Consider the following 21,805-nt stretch of genomic DNA (forward strand, 5'->3'; position numbering starts at 1 on the left):
GACTGTAAAAAAATATGGAAGTAGTATCCGTGACGTCACCCGTAGGTTTCTGAAGAGCGTTTTTGAAGCCTAAAGTGGGCGGGGCCGGCCGTCGCCATCTTGGCAGTGCGTCACCTCTCGTCACTACCGGATCAATTAAAATGGGCAAAGAGGCGGGACGTGGGTGGAGCTGAGATACTATGCTATGCTACTGCCCTCGCGCTGAATTGAAAAAGTAAAGCCAATGGTTAAAGTTCATGTTTTTGCCCTTCGAAATATTATAATAGTTAAGACCTAACTAAAAGTGAGACTATTTACTTTACTTTTATCAACTTTATTAATCCCACAAGGTTAAGAGCATGTATACAACAGATCACACACATTTCTCACAACATACAAGCAGTCAAAGTGTGTATCGTGATATCGCATTATTATTCTGCACTGCTAGTTAAAAATGTATTAGTAACTTACAATATTTCTCTAAGCTTGTGCTTAAACTTGTGCTTGTGCTTATGTGAGTGACAGTGATTCAAGCACATGTCAGTCGGCATCTCACGTCAAGTTCGTAAAGAGCTTTAATTTTCTGATTTTTTCTGCGGCAATCCACCCGTCACTCAAGTGGCCACGCCCTTAATTATGCAGAACATTAAGGCTTAAATATCATTTAAACAGATGAGTTGCAAAAAAAACACTGTGACCAGTCGTGACCAGTGTTGCATAACGTGTTTGTTATTTTGGGGGCAGAGCAATGAAAGCAGGGGTGTGTTTGTTTGGGTGTCGATTTCAAATATCAACAGTATTTCTCAGAAATTGCTTACTGCACCTTTAGGAAAGTACATTATTTCAATTTCATGTTGATTTTCACAGAAACGGCACTGAATTTTAGTGCTTCAGCTTAAAATTAGCTTAAAATTAGTGCTTCAAATTAAACTTCATACATATATATACATATATAACAGTTTTAGTTAACGCTAATAACCCTGAAATATGCTACAAATCATGATGGGAAGTTACAAAATGAAATCCAATTGCATTTCTTTTAACCCTTATGCTGCATTAGGGACATTTTTGGTCTTTTGCAGTTTAATTTCTTTGACCATTTTGGCTGTTTTAATGCAAATGGTATGAAATTTGGCAAAATTGTGACTTTTTGGATACATGTACAAAATGTGATCCCATTTTGCAAAATATGTATAACACATACTGTGTAGATCAAATAGTAACACTCAGCACCATAAAGACCAAAAATGGCCCATTGAAACCCATTAAAACGTTGTTTAAATCTGAGTCTGTCAGTAATACATGAAACATGATTTTTACACAAACATCCATTCATTTTGAAGCAAAAGCATTATATTTGCATTATATAGTGTATTCCACCAGATGACATCACTACATATTTATTCCCTATGGGTGGAAATGCACCTTATTTTAGGCAAATAGGAAATGTTTAATAGGTGGCCATTTTTGGTCTCTAACACGCTAAGTGGGATTTTTTGCAAAGTGGGACTGTGATAATCCAAATCTAAAGTTTTCTCTTTGCATTTAGTTTATTGAAAATAATTGAATTTTTGTGTTTTTTCCTCTTATACAAATCGATGGTTTCGCAAACAAAACTGGTAATTAAAGGGTTAAAATCCTGAAATTGAATACATTTTTGGTAGTTATGATGAGGACTGATGCTGATTAAAAGATTTAACTTGGTAAAAGTGGAAAATAATAATAATATATAATATTTTAGGCAATGTTTAATATGTGGCCATTTTTGGTCCTTAATGCACTCAACGGTGTTAAAAATCTAATGCAGCACAAGGGTTAAAGGCAATTTAAAAGAATCTTTCTTAGATGTCTTTTAAATGCAGATAATAAATAAATAGTTATGTATGCATTTTTGATAAATCAGTTTGACTGGAATTTAAATTACTGTAAAAAAACAATAAAAAAAACATCAGTATTCTTCAATTCTGTGATAAGCCTAGCTTCTCTTGGCCATTATTCTATTTCAAGTGATACCTGATCCAGAAGGCCGACGAGGAGAACGGGCAGACTGCTGTAGCAAACGTTGTACAAGGTGATGAACCAGTCTTCATAAGCCGTCTAACACAACACAAACAAGAATGTTTAAAAACAAGAACCAGCTAAAAACTGAGATTTTGAGAAACTGAAATCCTTCTCTTGCCTGTGAGGAAAATCCGTTGAAGAAGGAGAACCAGAAGTGCACCAGGGTGAACGCGAAGTTTTTGTAGAAGAAGTAACGCAGGAATTTGCACATTCGGATGTAGGACCAGCGCCCGTGGACCAGCAGGAGGCGCTGTAGGAAGCGGAACTGAGCCAGGGCGTAATCGCTGGACATCACAGCCTGCATCCCCTCCTGACCACTGATGCCCACACCGATGTCTGCAGCTGCAGAGGAGCATGGGGACCAAAGGTTGGCTCTCTTTTAAACATGCAATATGACTCAACACTTTAAATAAAATACATTTGAGCTCAAATAAAAAACATTTATCAATTGGCTTTATGCCCAGCTGCACTACTTCCTGAACTTCAGCCAGCTCCTTGTTTCCTGTGTGCCATTATTGGCCAAATTGATTAATTCAGGTGTGTCTGATTATTGTTGCCATGACTACTGAGGTCAAGCACACCTGAATTAATCAATTTGACCAATAATGGCAGACAGGAAACAAGGAGCTGGCTGAAGTTCAGGAAGTAGTGCAGCTGGGCATAAAGCCCATTATATATCTCTATGAATAAATAAATACATAAAAACCAAAATTATAAATGCACTTTCTATACATATACAATAATAAATACAAAAACTCTTTAAAAAAATCTACAAATGCATACTAAATAAATAAATATCAATTGATAATTTTGAAATGAATCAATAACATCAATAATAATAATAATAATAATAATAATAATAATAATATCTATTAAAATAATTAAAGCAGAAATTGAAATAAATCTAAAATAAAAAAAATCTAAACAAAAAAAAAATTAATCAAAATTAAAACTAAATAAAAAATGAAAATATAAAAGTAACAAAATGCTAAAACTTAAAAATTTTAATGTATTTGAAAAAAATTAAATAATAATACTAGTTTGTCATTAGATATGTTATCCATTGCAGACACCTATCTTGTATGTAAATCTTGCAAAATCACCGGATAAAAACGCCACGATGGGCAGAAATTCAAACAATTTGCATAAAAATATATGCAATCAATTGAGGTGGATTTTTTTTTTATCCGATGAGAAGACGTGCACATAAACTACAATGAAAACATACAGTATACACTGAATAAATCCCTCATGAGCAGCAAAAACCACTTCAAAAGAGTTGAACTTGACTTCAACAGAGCATGTGATTGGATAACTGGACTAACTAGCGGACCAATCAGCATCTCAAATATTGGTTTGGTGGGCCTGAAATGCCTGACACAAAGTCTGTCATCAGAATGATTCAGTTTAATTCCCTCCCTCACACGGTTGCGTTCCCAAACCACAGCATCTAAACTCAAGACAACATGACAGTGTTTCATCTGCCGCTCTGAGACGCCCATTCCCCCATTGCAGTGTTTTATTACAGGGATTTTTTTGCCAATTTTCAGGAAGTGACGATTTTGCTTCACTTCATTTGTGAATATTTTATGCGCTATTCCAATTTTGACCATACGTTAAAAATGCAACTTTGGATGGAAACAGCTATTGAACAGTTAAACTCACTCTTGATCATGTTGACGTCATTGGCTCCGTCGCCGATGGACAGGGTCACGGCCTTCTTGTAGCGCTTCACCAGACTGACCACGTTTGCCTTCTGTTTGGGTGTCACTCGACAGCAGATCACCGAGCTGCATTCACACGCCATGTCAACGAAGTCTTCCTGTCTCTTCTCCTTCTCCCAGTCATCGATGGGTTGGTTGACGTCCTGAGGGTTGTTGGAGTTCCTGTACCGTTTCCTGAGCTTCTTCAGACGCAAGCGACGCCGCTTCTTTTTCTTCTCGTACAGGATCTCATTCTGCATGGGGAGGAGAAAGTGACTTTAAATTCCTAGTAGGAGATACAAATTTGTAACTTAAAGGCTTGAAAATATTTGATAAATTTCCCTTTGTCCTGGTCAACTTTGTGAGTCACTCCACAGGAGTTGATGACAAAATAGTATTACGTATTGCTATAGCTCAGACTGGATAGCTTGATCTCAAACAGTAGAGCATTGCGCCGTTTGACAGATACTTTGCAATGGCGCAAAACAAGGTTAGAGATCTTTTCTAAATATTTTCAGCTCAGACTAGACTAGGTAATTACTGCTTTGTGTTTAGAGAGTCTTAAAACATAATCTGAGAGATAAAGTACCAGCCAGCCTCCGGTGATGATGAGGGCGTTCTTGCCCGGCTCCGGGAAAAACGTCTCCTTCAGTTTCTTACTGCGTCCTTGAGGGTCGTTCCGTCTTTGGGTCTGTCTGTTCCTCAGCTGCACACTGAGAGAGAAAGAACGAGAGAGTCTAGACTTTAACAACCGAATCGAACCACACAGACACATGAGGCCGTAAGCTGAAACATACTTCACATCCTCTCCGTAGTGGATCTTCATGTCGTCTGTAAGCAGTTCGCAGGAGTAGCCGATGTTCTCAGCGGTCTCTGAGTACGTGACAGACAAAACAGATTATAAATCAAACCTATGTCCCTTAAAACAACAGAATATTGCACTCGTCCACCGCTCACCTTTCTTGTCTCCGGTCAGAACCCAGATCTTGATGTCAGCTTTGGCAAGTTTTGCGATGGTCTCCGGAACGCCGTCCTGAAGTTTATCCTCAATGGCTGTCGCTCCAATCAGCTGAATGAACGAGCATAAATGGCACATTTGTCAATTACATATCTGTATGAATGAATAAATACATAAATGCACTCTCTATAAATATACAATTATAAATTCAAAAACTCTAAAAAATTAAATCAATAAACAAAAAAAGTCCATAAATGCATAAAATGCTAATAAATAAATAAATATCACTTAATAATTTTTATATGAATTAATAAAATCAATTATATATATATATATATATATATATAATATTTTAGGGCTGTGCAAAAATTAATTGCAATTAATCGCATCCAAAATAAAAGTTTGTGTTTATATATTTGTGTGTGCTGTGTATAATTATTTTGAATATATAAATACATATGCATGCATGTATATATTTAAGTAAATGTGTTATTCATATATAAAATATTTATATTGCTATATAATATAGATTATGTATTTACATATACGTTTAAGTATTTAAGTGCAAATAACTCTTAAATATATACATGCATGCCATGCATATGTATTTATATGTATAAAATAATTATACATAGCACACACAAATATATTATGTAAACACAAACTTTTATTTTGGATGTGATTAATCACAATTAACCTTTGCACAGCCCTAATATATATATATATATATATATATATATATATATATATATATATATATATATATAATTTTTTTGCACAACTTAGCAAATAAGATGTTTATAAACGTTTATAATAAAATTATTTATTTACACACTTTTAACGTAAAATTCAATTTAAAAATATTTAAAAATTATAGATATTATATTATTCTAATTTTTAGTCACTTTGGATAAAAGTGCCTGCTAAATGAATAAATGTTAATGTCAAATGTTAATCATCCAGTTCACACAGTCAGCCGGTAGAAACTAGAGAATGATTGGCAGATTAATTAGCCTGACCAATATATCGATCTATTACTTGTGTCATTTGTAAATGTTCTGTTCTTATTTCCGCACCAAGAGGTTGTTCTCGATCTCTTCGTACACCTCATCCAGAGCCTGCTCGCGGTTCCCCATGGAGATGCTGGCCTCCTGGTGCTTCACAGCCCAGGCGTCGTACTCCTCCTGACTGATGTCCTTGTAGCCCAGACACAGAGTCCGCAGGGTCTCGTTCGCAAAGATCTGGAACAGAAATCAAACTGTTCAGCGTGAAAACATTTTTTTATCTAATTATATCTATCTGTCTGTCTGTCTGTCTGTCTATCTAGGTTTCTATGTGTCTGTCTATCTATCCATCTATCTATCCAGGTTTCTATGTGTCTATCTATGCGTCTATCTATGTGTCTATCTATCCATCTATATATCTATATATGTCTATCCATCTATCTATATATGTCTATCCATCTATGCATCCATCCATCTGTCCATCTATCTAATGTATTTATAAATTCATTGATTGTAAATGTGTAGTTTAAATGATTGATTGATTTTTACTTGATTGAGTTCATTTATAATTTCATTTATTGATTGGTTTAATAATTTATTGATTTGTGTATTTATAGAGAGTGAAATTATAGTTTTATTTTTTATTGTTTGATGTTATGTTTCTTTATATAGAGTGCATTACATGCACCAAACTTTACAGTTTTATCCCCATCTATATACTGAAATTTTTACAGAGGGGTTTGGTCATATAGAATTCACATTTTATTCTTAAAGACATGATGAAAAAAATGAAACAAGATTTTTAGCAATCATTGGGTGTCAATGACATCAAATCTGACATGGCGCATCGTCTACTAAAGACGAGCAATATAAAGTACTTTTATGATATTTTTATGATTTTATATGTTTTGGAGCTTGACAGATTTAAAAATTCTCATTTTGTACTCTACAAAAAACAAACATGGTCAACAAAAACTTGAACCTCATTAGCATTAGTTAATGAATTTAATAAATGTGCTGGTACTCACGTTAAGAGCTTCTTGTGTCGTTTCCTTATCCTTGCTATTTGGATCGAGTCGCTCATAGATCATTGTGTCTGCGCCCTTACAGTACAGACGGATACGACCATTTGGAAATTTCACTGTACACAAACACACAAAAGAGTGAGAAACAGATGCCAGTGATTGACAGACAGGAACAGAAGAAGAGAAAGCGGACTCACGGATGATGGACATGCGTTTGCGGTCGCTGTTGAAGTCGAGAAGAGCGAGCATCGTGTAGGTCACCTCCTGGTCCAGCTCTAAGATGGTGATGGTGTCCTGCGTTCGGGACAGGAACACAAACCCAAAGTTGCGTGCGGCCGAGACCAGAGCGCCCTCATCAGGAGACGCGGCCTGGTACACCAACTCACCTGAAAGTGACAAAATGTGATTTTGTAAACTTTTGATTTATTTGATCAGATAATTACACAAAATACGATTAAGAATGCTAAATAATTGAGTATGCTTGAAATAGGGTTATGTGACAACAAATGCATCACTGCATACGGTCAGCAGATATTGTTTCCTCACCACCTTCCTTCTGCTCAACCATGACGGTGTGACACAGGGACAAGAGTTTGAAGAACTCCAGTAATTGCGCGTCCTTCTTCGAACGGATGCAGGAAACGAGGGAATGGTCATCAAACTGGAAATTCCCGTCAAAGTATTTATTCCAGCTGAAATCCACAGGCTGAGGGGGAAAAAAATTAAAAAAAAATAAAAAATCAGAGGAAGTGAAATTACCATGTTAAAAATGTATGAATGAATCAATAAATAACAACAAAACTGTAATTAGATTCTTTATAAATACAAAGTAATAATTAAAAAGTCTATAAATGCAATAAATTAAATGATATAAATGCACTTTAAATAAAGAGCTATAAATTCTCTCAAAGAATAATAAATACATATTAACAAACATATAAATGCACTCTCTATAAATATAAGAAATAAAAACTTTATAAATGCACATGCTTAAATAAAACTAATACATTAAAAATAAAATGCAAATAATTAAAAAATTATAGAAATAAAAAAACGTATGCCCTCTTTAAGACTTAATAAATAAATAATAACAAAACTGTAAGTACACACAACAAATAAATGCTGTTCTTTTGAACTTTCTATTCATCATAGAATTTTGGGGGGAAAAACATCGAAAATAATAATTTATGTTTTTTGAGCATAAAATCAGCATATTAGAATGATTTCTGAAGGATCATGTGACACTGAAAACTGATGTGTAATATATTAAAATAGAAAACAGTTATTTTAAATTGTCATAATATTTCATATTATTTTTTTTTCATCAAATAAAGCAGCCTTGGTGAGCAGAAGAAACTTCATTTAAAAACATTTGACTTCAACTTTTGACCGGTATTATATATATATATATATATATATATATATATATACACACTATAACTGAAAATAATAAGGTAAGAAATGAAATTATAAAAACGCACTCTTAATAAATGATATAAATGCACTTTGCATACACACCTTTCCACGCCCCAAGGCCCCACCTTCTGCACTAGTGGAATCACCTATAGACAATCATAGAGCGTTGTCAATTATCACATGAATGTAGTTTACTGAATTATTCAAAACAATAATACATAAACAAGTCACTTTAAATAGCATTAGTTGATAAAGCAGACGGCACAGAACGAGAGGCCGAATACCTTTTAACTCGACATGCATTAAATACGAGGCATTCATTTAACACTTATTGTTATCGATTTATGAGTATGAGCAATAGTAATTTGTGATGTAATTAGGGAAAGGGAGCGCTATTAAACTCTCTTATGGCAGGGTCGAAGGTGTCATTGTGTTTTAAACTCTGCTGTACCCAACCACAGAAACCTGACCTCTGTGAAACTAAAGCCATAGCCACACAGCGTATCATCTCACACAAACGAGACAACAAAACAACAAGAGACACGCACATTTACACACGTCTCCGGAATCACAGTGATCGGCCACAACACGGCATTTTTAACACTTAAACATGCGTATCAGCTCTTTTCACACATCTAATGGTTTGACCAATAAAACCATTTATTATAAATTCTGATAGCTAGTAATGTAAATCAATGAGATCTTTATAACCGTATAACAGAGTACTTGCATAAATTGCATAAAAATATGTTTAAGTAAGATGATTTGCTTTAGTTTTATGATCAAAGCTCTGTTGTTTTAAAACACATAATGCAATGTAATACAAAGATGATTGAGAGATAAATAAATCTTCCTCAAAAGCCTGATGATCATATTTGAAACTCACATTTGAGCATGATTTTTTATTAAAAAAAATAATGATGTATGGATACTCAAGTATCCCTAAGTTGCTTCAGTCTAGTAAGTGTTATGTCTTGAAATATTACTAACAATCTCAAAGTTATTCATCAGTTTACTTTATAAAAATCAATAAAGATTTCACCGCAAAAAGACACATGAACCATTAGCTGAAGTAGGACGTTTTTACAATTACACTAAAATGACTCGCTAAAAGTCTAGACTATTAATCAGACGACACAAAGCAAGTAGTGGATTGTGTCCAACAGGTTTTTCAGCAAACTTTGATCATTTAAAAGCTTTGAATATTTGTATAAATATAATATATACATTATACTCTAAAAGCCGGTCTCTATTGGCAGGGTTAGCAGTTTGTCGAAGCCCTCACCGTAAGTACGTCCTGCAATGGTGCACTTCTTGAAGGCCATGATATTCTGAGTGAGCGTGCCGGTTTTATCGGAGAAGATGTACTCGATCTGACCCAGCTGCTCGTTCAGGGTGGTGGTTCTGGCTTTGGCTGGCGTGTCTTTCTCAGCATAATACATCTGCAGATCCCAGTTTATGAACTTACTCTGACCCAGTCGGATCACCTCCACGCTGAAGGACAAGGAGGGAACAGAGGCGAATGAGTCATCTGAATGAATAACAATCTGAGTGCTCAGAGACTGGTGATATCGTACCTCACGTAAAGAGAGATGGGCACCATGGTGTTGAGGATGATGATGTAGCCCCAGAAACTGAGGAATCCTCGGTAAGATGAAGAATGGCCCAGGCCGTCGTAAAGATACCAGGCCTTAGAGCCGATGCTCTCGTACCAGTACGTGTGTCCGATGGCCAGGCCAGCACACAGCAAAACCAGCAACCCAAAGATCTACCAGTGAGAAAGAGAGAGCGAATTTATTGCAAATTCCGCAGCACCTTATAATATTTCTCTATAAATGTACTCTCTATATAAGAGATTTTATAAATTCATGCAGTCTATAAAAAGTTAAATAGTCTATACATATATATTAAAAACATAAACAACTAAATAAATAACCTGAATAAAAAAATAACAAATATAATAAATAAAACTTCATGAATGCATTTACTATATATAAAAATATATATAACCTAGAAATGCAGTCTATAAATAAAAGCTTTTTAAAAAACACTTAAAATGAAAAAATAATGGATAAAATAAATAAAACTGTATGCACTCTATACATAAAAAAAATAATAAAATTACAGAAAACTATGCATGCAGAAAATAAATAAACATATCTCTACATATACAGTCTAAATAAATAGTAAAAATAAATAAAATGATGCTTTCACACTATAAAAAAAGATATATATAATATATAAAATTAATAAATAAAAACTATTAATGCACTCTTTATAAATAAACCATTATAAATGCACTCTCAATAAATAAAACTTTACAAATAAACTCTCTATAAATAGAATCTAAATGTCAATAAATACACTACAGTTTATAAATATAAATAGAACAAAAACTCTCTATGAATAAATAAAATGGAAATATAAATCAAATTTTAAAAAAAGAAGTTAAATGGTAAAGTTGAGATATGAAGACTCACCGTGTAGACCATGTAGTTCATGAGTTTGTCTATTGTGGTGCGTTTGAACCTGGTCTTCCCGCCGTTCCTCATGATTTTAGTGTCATTACCTGAAAAAAGAAACAAAGCTTTTACGAACATCAAACACACCACGGAAACGTGAGCGTGAGTGTGTGTTGGTCAGCGTGTTGACCTCTGACCTGCGAATATGACCAGCCCGTGGGTCACGTCTGTGTTGCGGATCTTGCATCCTCTGAGCAGCATGTTGTCGAGGTCGAGAGCGTAACTCTCAGAGTTCCAGATCATCGTTCCCATAAACTTATCCAGACGGTTGTTGGGCTCCTCACACTTAATCAGCGCTGAGAGAGACAAAACAGGAAATGATTCTTTCATATCTACTGTCCATTCTCAGGATAGTTATATGTAACCAATTACATTGTCAGTTGCTTGGCTGCTAAACCTGAATGGTTAATAATCCCATTCTTCTCATTCTGTTGCTTAGTGCATTTTGTTTTCGGGCCAGGACAGAAAAAAAAGTGTTAATTTGCATGTCAGGGCAGGGTTAAAGACCAACACTTGTTTATGTGCGATCACATTAATGCAAATACTTCTACACAAATCATCTGTTCTTCAGTCTCTGAATCTTTCAAACACTCATATTATTAGTGCAAACATATTCTCCTACAGTACATACCATTAAATTGAGCCATCCGATCCTCCTTCTGAAGTTGTTCGTCTGTGACCTTGAGACCCATCTTAAACTTCAGATTCGTCTCTCTGGACAAACAAAACCAAAACGAAACAACGATTAATTAACTACACTAATATGAGATAACATCCGGTCCTCCTTCATGAAACAATGGAAAAGTACAGACAGACAAACCCAGGACCTCAAATATGATTCCATGGATGTGAAAGACCAAATGTAAAATGGAGGAAAAGCAAGCATAAACATGCAGAGCATATATGTTTAATAACAATCAAGGAAATACCCCTATAAAATAAAAACGTTACTTTATGTTTGCACTCTCAACAAATAAGATTATTTAATAAATGAAAATAATAAATAAATTATAAATGCACTCTCTATAAATAAAAATAATCCATTAATACACTTCTATAAATAAAATAAATAAATGTTATAAATAAAGCTATGAATACACTAGATAAATAAATAAACAAAAATGCATATGGAAATAAAACAAAATAGACTTAAGAAATATTTAAACGATGCCCAATTGCCACTAAGTGGCCTAAAGTCTGGCAAGAAAACATCCCCAACACCATTACACCACCACCACCACCAGCCTGCACAGTGGCAACAAGGCATGATGGATCCATGTTCTCATTCTGTTTACGCCACATTCTGACTCTACCATCTGAATGTCACTGAGAAATCGAGACTCATCAGACCAGGAAACATTTTCCAGTCTTAAACGGTCCGACTTTGGTGAGCTCTTGCAAATTGTCGCCTCTTTTTCCTATTTGTAGTGGAGATGAGTGGTACCCGGTGGGGTCTTCTGTTGTTTTAGCCCATCCGCCTCAAGGTTGTGTGTGTTGTGGCTTCACAAATGCTTTGCTGCATACCTCGGTTGTAACGAATGATTATTTCAGTCGCATACTGGATGTTTTTCCCTTTTCACATCCTTTTTTTTAAACCCTAGAAATGGTTGTGCGTGAAAATCCCAGTAACTGAGCAGATTGTGTAATACTCAGACCTGCCCGTCTGGCACCAACAACCATGCCACGCTCAAAATTGCATTTTGCTTTGCAAAATTGCTTTCTCATTCTGACATTCAGTTTGGAGTTCTGGAGATTGTCTTGACCGGGACCACACCCCTAAATGCATTGAAGCAACTGCCAAGTAATTGGTTGATTAGATAATTGCATTAATGAGAAATTAAACAGGTGTTCCTAATACTCCTTTAGGTGAGCGTATGTGTAATGACAATCAATAATGTTCAATAATTGAATCCATAAAAACAGTAAAAACCGAAGCAGGCCCTTCTTAAAACACAGACTAAAGTGATATGTTTCTTGCAGTACATATTTTAAAGTACTAATATTATAATACTTTTAGTACACAGATAGACAAAGCCAGGAACTGAATAATGCGTCTTTTGAATGTGAGAGACTAAATGAAGTGTATTTGGACTGAACGGATGGATTGATCAGTACCATATCCATTACTCAATTTCCATTATGACTCAACGTCCAAACACACAAATGACTGTTCAAACATGAATTGGACTGATGTAACAAAACAAAAATGAAAGTCATAGAAATGTATGCATGCATGGTTATGGCCAGAACAACTCAATTATGACTATCATGCAAACGGACATTGTGTCTTCACAATTGATTCTATAAATGTGGACGTTTTCAGTAGCGTGATTCATAAATCCAATAAACTGATCTAACAATCACTGTATGCTTGTGTTGGGTGTTTAATGTGGTTTCTTACCCGTCAAGCTCCGCCGTCTCTACGTAACACAGACTGTTGGCATTTGAACTGGACAACAACAGAATATCGGCCTACATGAGGTCGAAACAAAAGTGAAAATGAGAAATGAACATAAAAATGACCTCAGATGAATACATGAAGAGACTGGAGGAATAAAGAAACTGAAAAATGTGATTTAAAAAATAGTAAAATGGAGGAAAATGTAAGCATTAACATGACATGAAAGCAAATGAATACTCAAGGTATGTGTAATGACAATAAATAATTAAATCCATAAAAAAAGGAAAAGCCCTGGAACAAACATAACTCAAGCAAGGCCTTTTTAAAAAGTTTGGGTTTCTTTCAGTGGATATATTTTAGTAATATTATAATACTTTCAGCATTAAAAGATCTGAATTAAAATTAAAAAGTTTTTATAAATATTGTAAAAAATTATACTATTAATTATATCAATTAAATATTTTAATTTATATAGTTTTATTTTATTTATAAGTGCATATTTCATTCAAGATAGAATTTCTATATAATAGGTCATGTACCAAACATACAAGTGTCTTTGATAAAAATAGTTAATTCAACTTATTTTAAATTTATGTATAATTTTTATGCATTTTTTTTTTATGAGCTGTAACGAGATGAGAATCTCTAAGATTGTGGGGAATTAAATTAAATTAAATTAAATTAAATTAAATTAAATTAAATTAAATTAAATTAAATTAAATTAAATTAAATTAAATTAAATTAAATTAAATTAAATTAAATTAAATTAAATTAAATTAAATTAAAAACAGGGGGATCTTTCAACAAGAAGGGATAAAATCATTAACTTACCGGGATAAAATCGTTTTTCTTCAGCCTGACTACGTCACCAACTTGTAAATGCATCCATCTGGTCTCTTCAAATCTAACAAATTCGAATTTAGAGTTTTTGAATCTGAGCATTAATGCCAAAATCAACACTAATGTCATGTACTTCACTATTAAAGCAGATTAAAGTTTTGTGTTACCTGCCATTGAGCAGCACGTCACACCTTCTATTGTTGATTTCTTTGTCCATCCTGTGTCGCGCCTTTCAACCAGAGAAACATATCAAATGACGGAAACCATTACCACGACCCGTCAATTAACGGCTACCTTTCAACTAAACCGTTCCATCACTGAACACGTGCGGGGACTCACCAGGTCGTCCACCAGGTCTTTAATGGCAGTGATGCCCAACACCAACACCAACGGGACCAGGGTGGTGTACCACGGCAGAGTGGAGATTTGAGGAATGATCTGTCAAATTAAAACACACAAGTTGAAGTTCACACATATATATATATATATATATATATATGTGTGTGTGTGTGTGTGTTCATGTATATGTTTGATATACTTATACTTTCCTCATGCTGTCTATGACAGCTTCATTTATTTGTATGCTAAGTAACAACCAGTTAGGTCACTGTCAAAATTATTCCACGTAATTATTCTAATTATAAAATGTATAATTAGAATAATTACGTGGAATAATTTTGACAGTAACCTTATTGGTTGTTACTTAGCATACAAATAAAATGATCCCATTCCTGAAATGATTGAGTTATACGACTGTACATTGTCCCGTAAATGCCCATCATGTTTGAATTTGTAAATGTCCATCTTGTTTTCATTTTATTTACTTATGTGGCAACTGTCATGCAATAAGGCCCATTCACGGGAAGAACGATAGCAATAAAGATAACTATATTAGCGTCCACACCAGCAAGAAATACCTTTCTGTTTATTGTATGTGCAAGCTGGAGGTTTGCCGTCTGTCGCTTTAAATGCTCAAGCTCTAAAGCAGGATGGATTCTGATTGGCTGACAACTGGTTTTTATTGTTCAACAGCTGGAAAAAAAACTTTATAGAAGTGTATCTTTATTGTTATAGTTATTGTCCTTGGTGTGAATGGGCCTATAAGTGTCAATGTACATCCAGTTGGTCCTCCTGATCGCCCTGTCCAGGGTTATTTTGCCATCCGCATGTACATTATCCCTTACATAACTGCAGTTAGGATGATTCAAGGCCTGATCACCCTGTCAGAGATTATTTAGTGATACATGTGAGGTTTACCTGCAAGATCAGCAGACACAAGAAGTAAAGGTTGGCCGCCCTCTTAAACTGCTCGTACATGTTCAGTGGCAGGAAGGTGAAGAAGTTGTATTTGTAGGTCTTGATTGCATTGCCCTTAAAATAAAAGAAATTCAAGAAACTGGTATTAAAAAAATGTAAGTCTAAAAATGTTCAGTTTCTCTCCCCACATGGATTAATTGGGGAAATATCACTATTGAGACCCTTCACCTCAGTAAAATCACTTTATATAAAACACTACCTGCAGAATACCATATCAGAATTTCCTACAAAACTTTTAAGTCACCATGAAATCCAAACAGACAATTCTTATATATTTTTTAATGGAATATTGCAGTATTTATTAGAAATAATTAATCTGCGCATATCTTCCTCTTTCTCTCAGGAGGTTTACAGGCACGAGGGCGGGGCAACCTGTCAATCACATGAGAACCACCAATAGCAACACATAACCATCCAATCAACTCCTTATAAACAAAATCAAGCCCCGTCCTACATTTGATCTTGTTTGAGAAGCAGTTTCACTCCGATATACATCACAATAGGGAAGAAAAGGTAAATTGCAACTTATTTTTCACGACGCCGACTTAAGAAAATGGCCCTCTAATTTAACCCAAGGCTCTTTAATAAGTTTGAAGTTTGTCAGTTGTGAAATAATGCACACTTTCATGGGATTTCTGAAATATGAAGCTGGAATAATAAAGAAAACATTAATAAAAACCCTAAAAAAAGTTTTTTTTTTTTTTTTTATTTAGATCTGGGAACCTGTTAGAGATTAAAGTTTGATTCAAAGTAGCGATCGCGATTAATCACATCCAAAGTTTGTGTTTACATTTGTGTTTACAGTGTGGGTGCACTGTGTATAATTGTTTTGTGTGTATATATATATATATATATATTTATACATACATATACACACACATGCATGTATATTTAAGAAAAAAAAATATTTATATATAAAATATTTATATATAATATAAATTATATATAAATCTATATACAGTATATACATGAAAATATTTCTTAAATATATACAAGCATGTGTGTGTGTGTGTGTATATATATATATATATATATATATATATATAATAATAATTATACACAGTGCACCCACATATATTATGTAAACACAAACTTTTATTTTGGATGCAAAATCGCGATTAATCAATTAATCGCAATTAATTTGACAGCCCTAATTCAAAGTGTCTCCGGACATCAGTTTAACTTTTCCGTCACAATTCTTCACTCTTTCTCTATACTTTAGTTCCTGTCACTCAATATTCAAGCGTTACCAAACCCAACTATTTTCCATGCATGCAAATCATAACACATCAAAATCTGACTGTGGATGCTCTCACAGTGTAACATTTCAACCTCAAGACAAAGCCAGTCACTGCTGCTCGTATCTCACGACACGCAGCAAGTCTCGGGACATTTGACACCCAAAGGACTCGTTTTTCCAGTCTCAGATCATTGTCATACCACAGAACCTAAACAAGCAATAACTTATGAGTTTAACAAGTAACTTCTGTAAGAAAATGAGCATTAAAATCTCTCAGTTTGGACCATAATAAAGGCCAAGCCCCATCTGGAATAACAGATAACAACATGATGACGTATTACGACCTAAATACATGACGTGTCACTTTTAGTTTTCTGGATGTTTCCTGGAGGCGTTTGATGAACAGACAATGAAAGGTCTCAGAGTAATGTGCAAAACTGAGACTGACTTAAAATACAATGTGTTACCATTTTGCAATGTCACTATGACTACAACTAATCAATAAGAAGAAATATAACCTTTAAAGCTAAACTGTGTGATGATGTCATTGTTGTTTTTCAGAAGTGATTCATGATTTATCCATTAAACAAATTAAACATTTGACAAAAGAAAAACAGACACTTCCTTCCCAGAAAACAAAACATTAATCTTTCTTTGAAGAAATTCAACACTATGGTTTGACCAGTCTGTAAAGTTTGTATAAGAGGAAACAAATATCAAAATAATGTTCATGGTAAAAGTATAGATTGACTTTAAAGGTTCTGCAGTTTAAATGAAAACATCGGCCCGCTCAAGACACTGTTTGTAGTCTAAACAGTGGAAAATACTAGCATGTTTAGTGTTAGGAAGTGGTGGGAAATCATTATCACATGCTTTTATCTAAAGACACTTACAGTATTTGTTTACAGGACAATCTCTAGTGTTTAGTGTCTTTCAAAGGCTTTTAGGGACCAACGGCTACTGTTTTAATCATTCCCGTCATGCAAAGCTGAATTTTCAGCATCATTAAAAGTACAAAACGGTTTCCATAAAAATAAGAATTAGCACAACCGTTTTCAACATTAATAATAACAATCAGAAATGTTTCTTGAGCAGCAAGCAATTTCTGAAGGATCATGTGACACTGAAGACTGGAGTAATGATGCTGAGAATACAGCTTTGATCACAGGAATAAATTACATTTTAATATACTATATTCACATAGAAAACAGTTATTTTAAATCGTAATAATGTCTAATAATATTACTGTTTTTACTGTGTTTTTGATCAAATAAATGCAGCCTTGGTAAGCAGAAGAGTCTTCCTTCAAAAACTATATAATAGAAAATAATAATAAAAATCTTAATTATTCCGATCCACTAAAGGTTGGACTTACCGAGTATCTGCTTTTCTTAAAGCACAGAAAGATCTTCTTCTGAAACTCGGGTCTCCGGCAGTATTCCCTGTCATTCGCTCGGATGGTCCAACCGACCTCTGAGAGGAAAAAGGAGAACAACAAAACTAAATCAGAACACAAAACATCTCTACCAGGAGAGTTTCCCAGCATGCAGATGGGTCTTCATCTCACCGGGAGCAGGAGCGGGTCTGGGTTCTGGTTCTGGTAGCTGGTCTTCAGTCCGGTCCAAGTCATCTTCTGACTGCAACTCATCGTCTGTCTCGTCGTCACTGTAGGGCATCACCTCATCATCCGGCTCCTCCAGGGAACCCTGGGAATCTGCCCGCGGACGCACACTCATCCTGAGAGTCCCACTGCGCACAGACACAAACACACATCACATTAAAGGTGCAATGTGTAATATTTCTGAGGATCTATTGACAGAAATGCAATATAATATCCTAACTATGTGATCAGTGGTGTATAAAGACCTTACTCAATGTTTTATTAGCTTAGAATGAGACATTTATATCTACATAACCGCGGGCACCCCCTTCTATGAAGGTCGACATATTGTGACATCATGTTTCTACTGTAGCCAACAGCGAACAAACAGCACTACAGATCGAGTTTCATCACTACCTTAAAAGAGAAGGCGCAGAAACCTAGAATCTAGCCATAAACACGGTGAGTGACTTTTCCCTTGTCAGTGGTTTAAAATATGCAGTTGGATTGTTTCGTGTTATAGCTTTGTCAATCAGCTGATTAGTACTATTGACCGTAAACATTAACATTACCGGAACATTACGCGGTCGACAAGTCGATCTTGGAAGCATTTTAAGTCGATCGCAAAGATTTTTCAAAACCAGAGAAAAAAACAATATTTTTATTCATTATTATTTATTAATTTGTGTGTAGTAAATGGTGTCTAATGGATGCGGAGGTGCGCGCGCTGTTACAATCATGTCATTTTTGCCGTGTTTGCCGCGTTACGCTTTAACCAGCTCGGCCACAGTAACAGCTCATATTAGCCAGCTAAACGTTTACTACCCTGTTAGAATAATATATATATACAGGGTTCCTGCACACTTTTTAAAGTCAAATTTAAGGCTTTTTAAGACCTTAAGAAATCAAAATTAATACCATACAGTAGGGGTGTGCAATATTGACAAAAATATGGCTCAATATTTTCAACGTTTTGTTGATAATAATTAGATGATATTTTACTGATTGTGTTTTTGTGCTGGTGCCATGGCTGATTTAGGCCTGTTGTTGACAACAGATTCGTGAAGATATTCATATTTTCATATTCTATGCAGTGGTCAGTTCACAGCAGTGGCAGAAATGATTAATTAAAGTGCAATATTTGCCACTTTAAATCCATTTCCAGGGGCATTTTCACCCATTTATGGACATTTTTTTCTAAACTTATTTAGAGTTATGCATCACGTTTTATGCCAAATACTAACATTCAAATTAAATTATTCAGTAATTTAGAAACAGAAGCAGCATCAGAAGTGGCATTAATATTTACACTCCATTTACAATTATATAAAGAAAGCTATACGTTTTTTTAAATCAATATTAAATATTTAAATATGAAATGATTTCTAATTTTAACGTTTTACTTTAAATATGAAACTAATAAGCGAGTTGAGAGAGTTCATTCATTCAACCGATTTGTTCAAATGGAAGAAGCAAGTGATTGTTCATTGAACCGTTAAAATGACGCGGAATTCATTCAAATCATCGCTGTCTGTTGCATTGAGACCGATATACTCTGCAACGGTTTCATTTTTAAATTCTTGTCGGCGAAATAAAGGGAAAACAAACACTATTGATAATATTGTGTCTAAAAGGTAACTCACAATGTCAATTTATTTTTAATTTAACTATTGTATAACTATTGAATAATGCTATCACACTTCTGCACAGGAAAACGGCACTCTTGCTGATGTGATACCCCTACGCACATAAAGAATTAACTTACGACTGAACTGACATTTGGCAACTTTCTTGTTCTCTCGCGTGCAGGATCTCGACGTTATTCTGCCGCGCATGTGATGCGAATTGTCACGTGAACAAGCAAATCCACAAAGATAGAATCGGCCAATAAAAATAATACATACGATAATTAGATGGTTTTAATTTGGAAAACATTTAGATACGACTAAGTCGAAGTGTCATCTAAAATTTAAGACCTTTCATAAGTAAAAATAAGACTTTTTAAGACCTTTTATGGCCTTATATTTTAAAAATCTAATTTAAGGCTTTTTAAGGATCCGCGGGAACCCTGTAAATAGTTGCATAGTTTCATGTGGCTCTTCTCCCTCGCTGTACTATGGCTTTGCTATGTGGGGAGAAATCTGCTGGTTACGTTTGTGACACAATCAGCTGATTACTATTATTATATTATATATTAAGACGCTTGATCCTCGCCTGACTACGGCTTTGTAAACTTTATCCACGATGTGGTTTATAATGGACAGTTCAGAAACTTGGCTTACACTGGCTATTCTCTCAGACGACGAGATGTTTGTCCCGTTTTAGCCACTGTAGCTTCTTCAAAAGGGAGGGGTGAGCAGTGGGCTGAGCCATTAGTGAAACTCGCAACCAAACCGCTAGATGCCGCTAAAATCTACACACTGCACCTTTAAGGCTTTTGAACGGGTGCATAGACAGCACACAGACCCAATAATACACAGAGTTGCGTGTCATGCTGTAACATGTCAAAACAATGATTTGGCTAGCAGAAAAACACACACAGATTGTACACTACTGCACACACAAATGCATGCAAATAACATCGTATAGGAATGGAAACTATTTAGTACTGGGTGTTACTGAATCATCATATTCAAAAAACAAGTAATAAAAAGAAATGTTTTGTCCTGCAAAGTCCACTAAAACATTGAGACTAGTTAATTGGTTGTTGATTAATAACTTGATGCCCATACATATTTTTACATGTGGACAAATGTTTTTGAAAAATGTAGAAGTTGCATTTAAAATGAATTTATTAATCATTTTAAAACGTCGTTTAAAATATTTTAATTGATTGGGACAATGGTTGGTTAGACTTGATTCAATAATAGGTTTTTAAATGAATTCAAAAGCCCTTTTTGCTAATTCACAATGATTAACTTTGAATCATAATGAAACTGTATTATCCATAAAAGGATTTTTTATTCTTCTTTGAATGAGTTTCGAGCAAGAAAAAGAAACCGCTTTATTGCACCTAAAGTAATTCAAAAAGGCAACATTAAATATACATATGTGATATGTTTGAGGTCATAAGTTTACCTTTGCAGAATCTGCCAAATATTCCTCATTTTTTAATTCAAAAATTTGCATTTTGTTTTTTATTTAGTATTGCTATTTAAAAAAAAAAAAAAAAAAGCTATTCTACATAATAGATATTTACAGACCACAAGACAAAATAATAACTGGCTTTACACTAAATAATACTCAGTTCAGAAGTTTACATATGATTGGTTCTTAATACTGTGTGTTGTTACTTGGATGATCAAAACGTGGACCTCTGACATGGAAACCGTGTGCTGCTGCTAGGGAAAATATTCTGATGATATCAGTACATTTCATCTGCTACAATATAAAACCTTCCTGTCAAATAAACAAACAGCTGACGTCACGGGACTCCACCCTCCACACACACACACACACCCTCTCTGTCCATCATTCTACACCAGCAGTCACAAAACACTGGAAACCACATCCATACAGACTCTCTCCATGAACAGTAAATCACACAGTGTTTGTTTAGTTTTGGGTCAGATGAGATACTCATTTTCATATGGAAAAATGTAATATACACAGCTGCAATAGAAAGCAAATAAGTTTTAAAAAAACTGTAGATTTGAAAAATACAATTGACTATTATTCTAATTAATTGCATTTATAAATACATTTTAAAAGTTTTATAATGTGGTTCAGATATTTTTCC

General features: G+C 34.5%; 1 protein-coding gene across 1 annotated transcript in view; it reads right to left on the reverse strand.

Annotated features, from left to right (window-relative positions):
- atp8b1 (ATPase phospholipid transporting 8B1) overlaps positions 1-21,805 on the reverse strand; it is a 40,114-nt gene that overhangs the window by 4,907 nt on the left and 13,402 nt on the right. Inside the window, exons 2-24 of the mRNA XM_039661068.2 lie at positions 18,034-18,215; positions 17,842-17,939; positions 15,167-15,280; positions 14,249-14,347; positions 14,077-14,138; positions 13,901-13,973; positions 13,070-13,140; positions 11,300-11,382; positions 10,806-10,964; positions 10,627-10,715; positions 9,724-9,914; positions 9,432-9,640; positions 8,249-8,292; positions 7,277-7,436; positions 6,928-7,116; positions 6,734-6,846; positions 5,778-5,942; positions 4,701-4,812; positions 4,541-4,616; positions 4,333-4,456; positions 3,706-3,997; positions 2,159-2,382; positions 1,993-2,076 (exon numbers count right to left, since the gene is read on the reverse strand). Coding sequence (XP_039517002.2) covers positions 1,993-2,076; positions 2,159-2,382; positions 3,706-3,997; positions 4,333-4,456; positions 4,541-4,616; positions 4,701-4,812; positions 5,778-5,942; positions 6,734-6,846; positions 6,928-7,116; positions 7,277-7,436; positions 8,249-8,292; positions 9,432-9,640; positions 9,724-9,914; positions 10,627-10,715; positions 10,806-10,964; positions 11,300-11,382; positions 13,070-13,140; positions 13,901-13,973; positions 14,077-14,138; positions 14,249-14,347; positions 15,167-15,280; positions 17,842-17,939; positions 18,034-18,202 — 3,000 coding nt within the window. The 5' untranslated portion in view covers positions 18,203-18,215. The remainder of the gene's footprint in view (positions 1-1,992; positions 2,077-2,158; positions 2,383-3,705; positions 3,998-4,332; positions 4,457-4,540; positions 4,617-4,700; positions 4,813-5,777; positions 5,943-6,733; positions 6,847-6,927; positions 7,117-7,276; positions 7,437-8,248; positions 8,293-9,431; positions 9,641-9,723; positions 9,915-10,626; positions 10,716-10,805; positions 10,965-11,299; positions 11,383-13,069; positions 13,141-13,900; positions 13,974-14,076; positions 14,139-14,248; positions 14,348-15,166; positions 15,281-17,841; positions 17,940-18,033; positions 18,216-21,805) is intronic.

The sequence above is a fragment of the Pimephales promelas genome, chromosome 19, assembly GCF_988280905.1.
Source record: "Pimephales promelas chromosome 19, fPimPro1.hap1.1, whole genome shotgun sequence".
Lineage (NCBI taxonomy): Eukaryota > Metazoa > Chordata > Actinopteri > Cypriniformes > Leuciscidae > Pimephales > Pimephales promelas.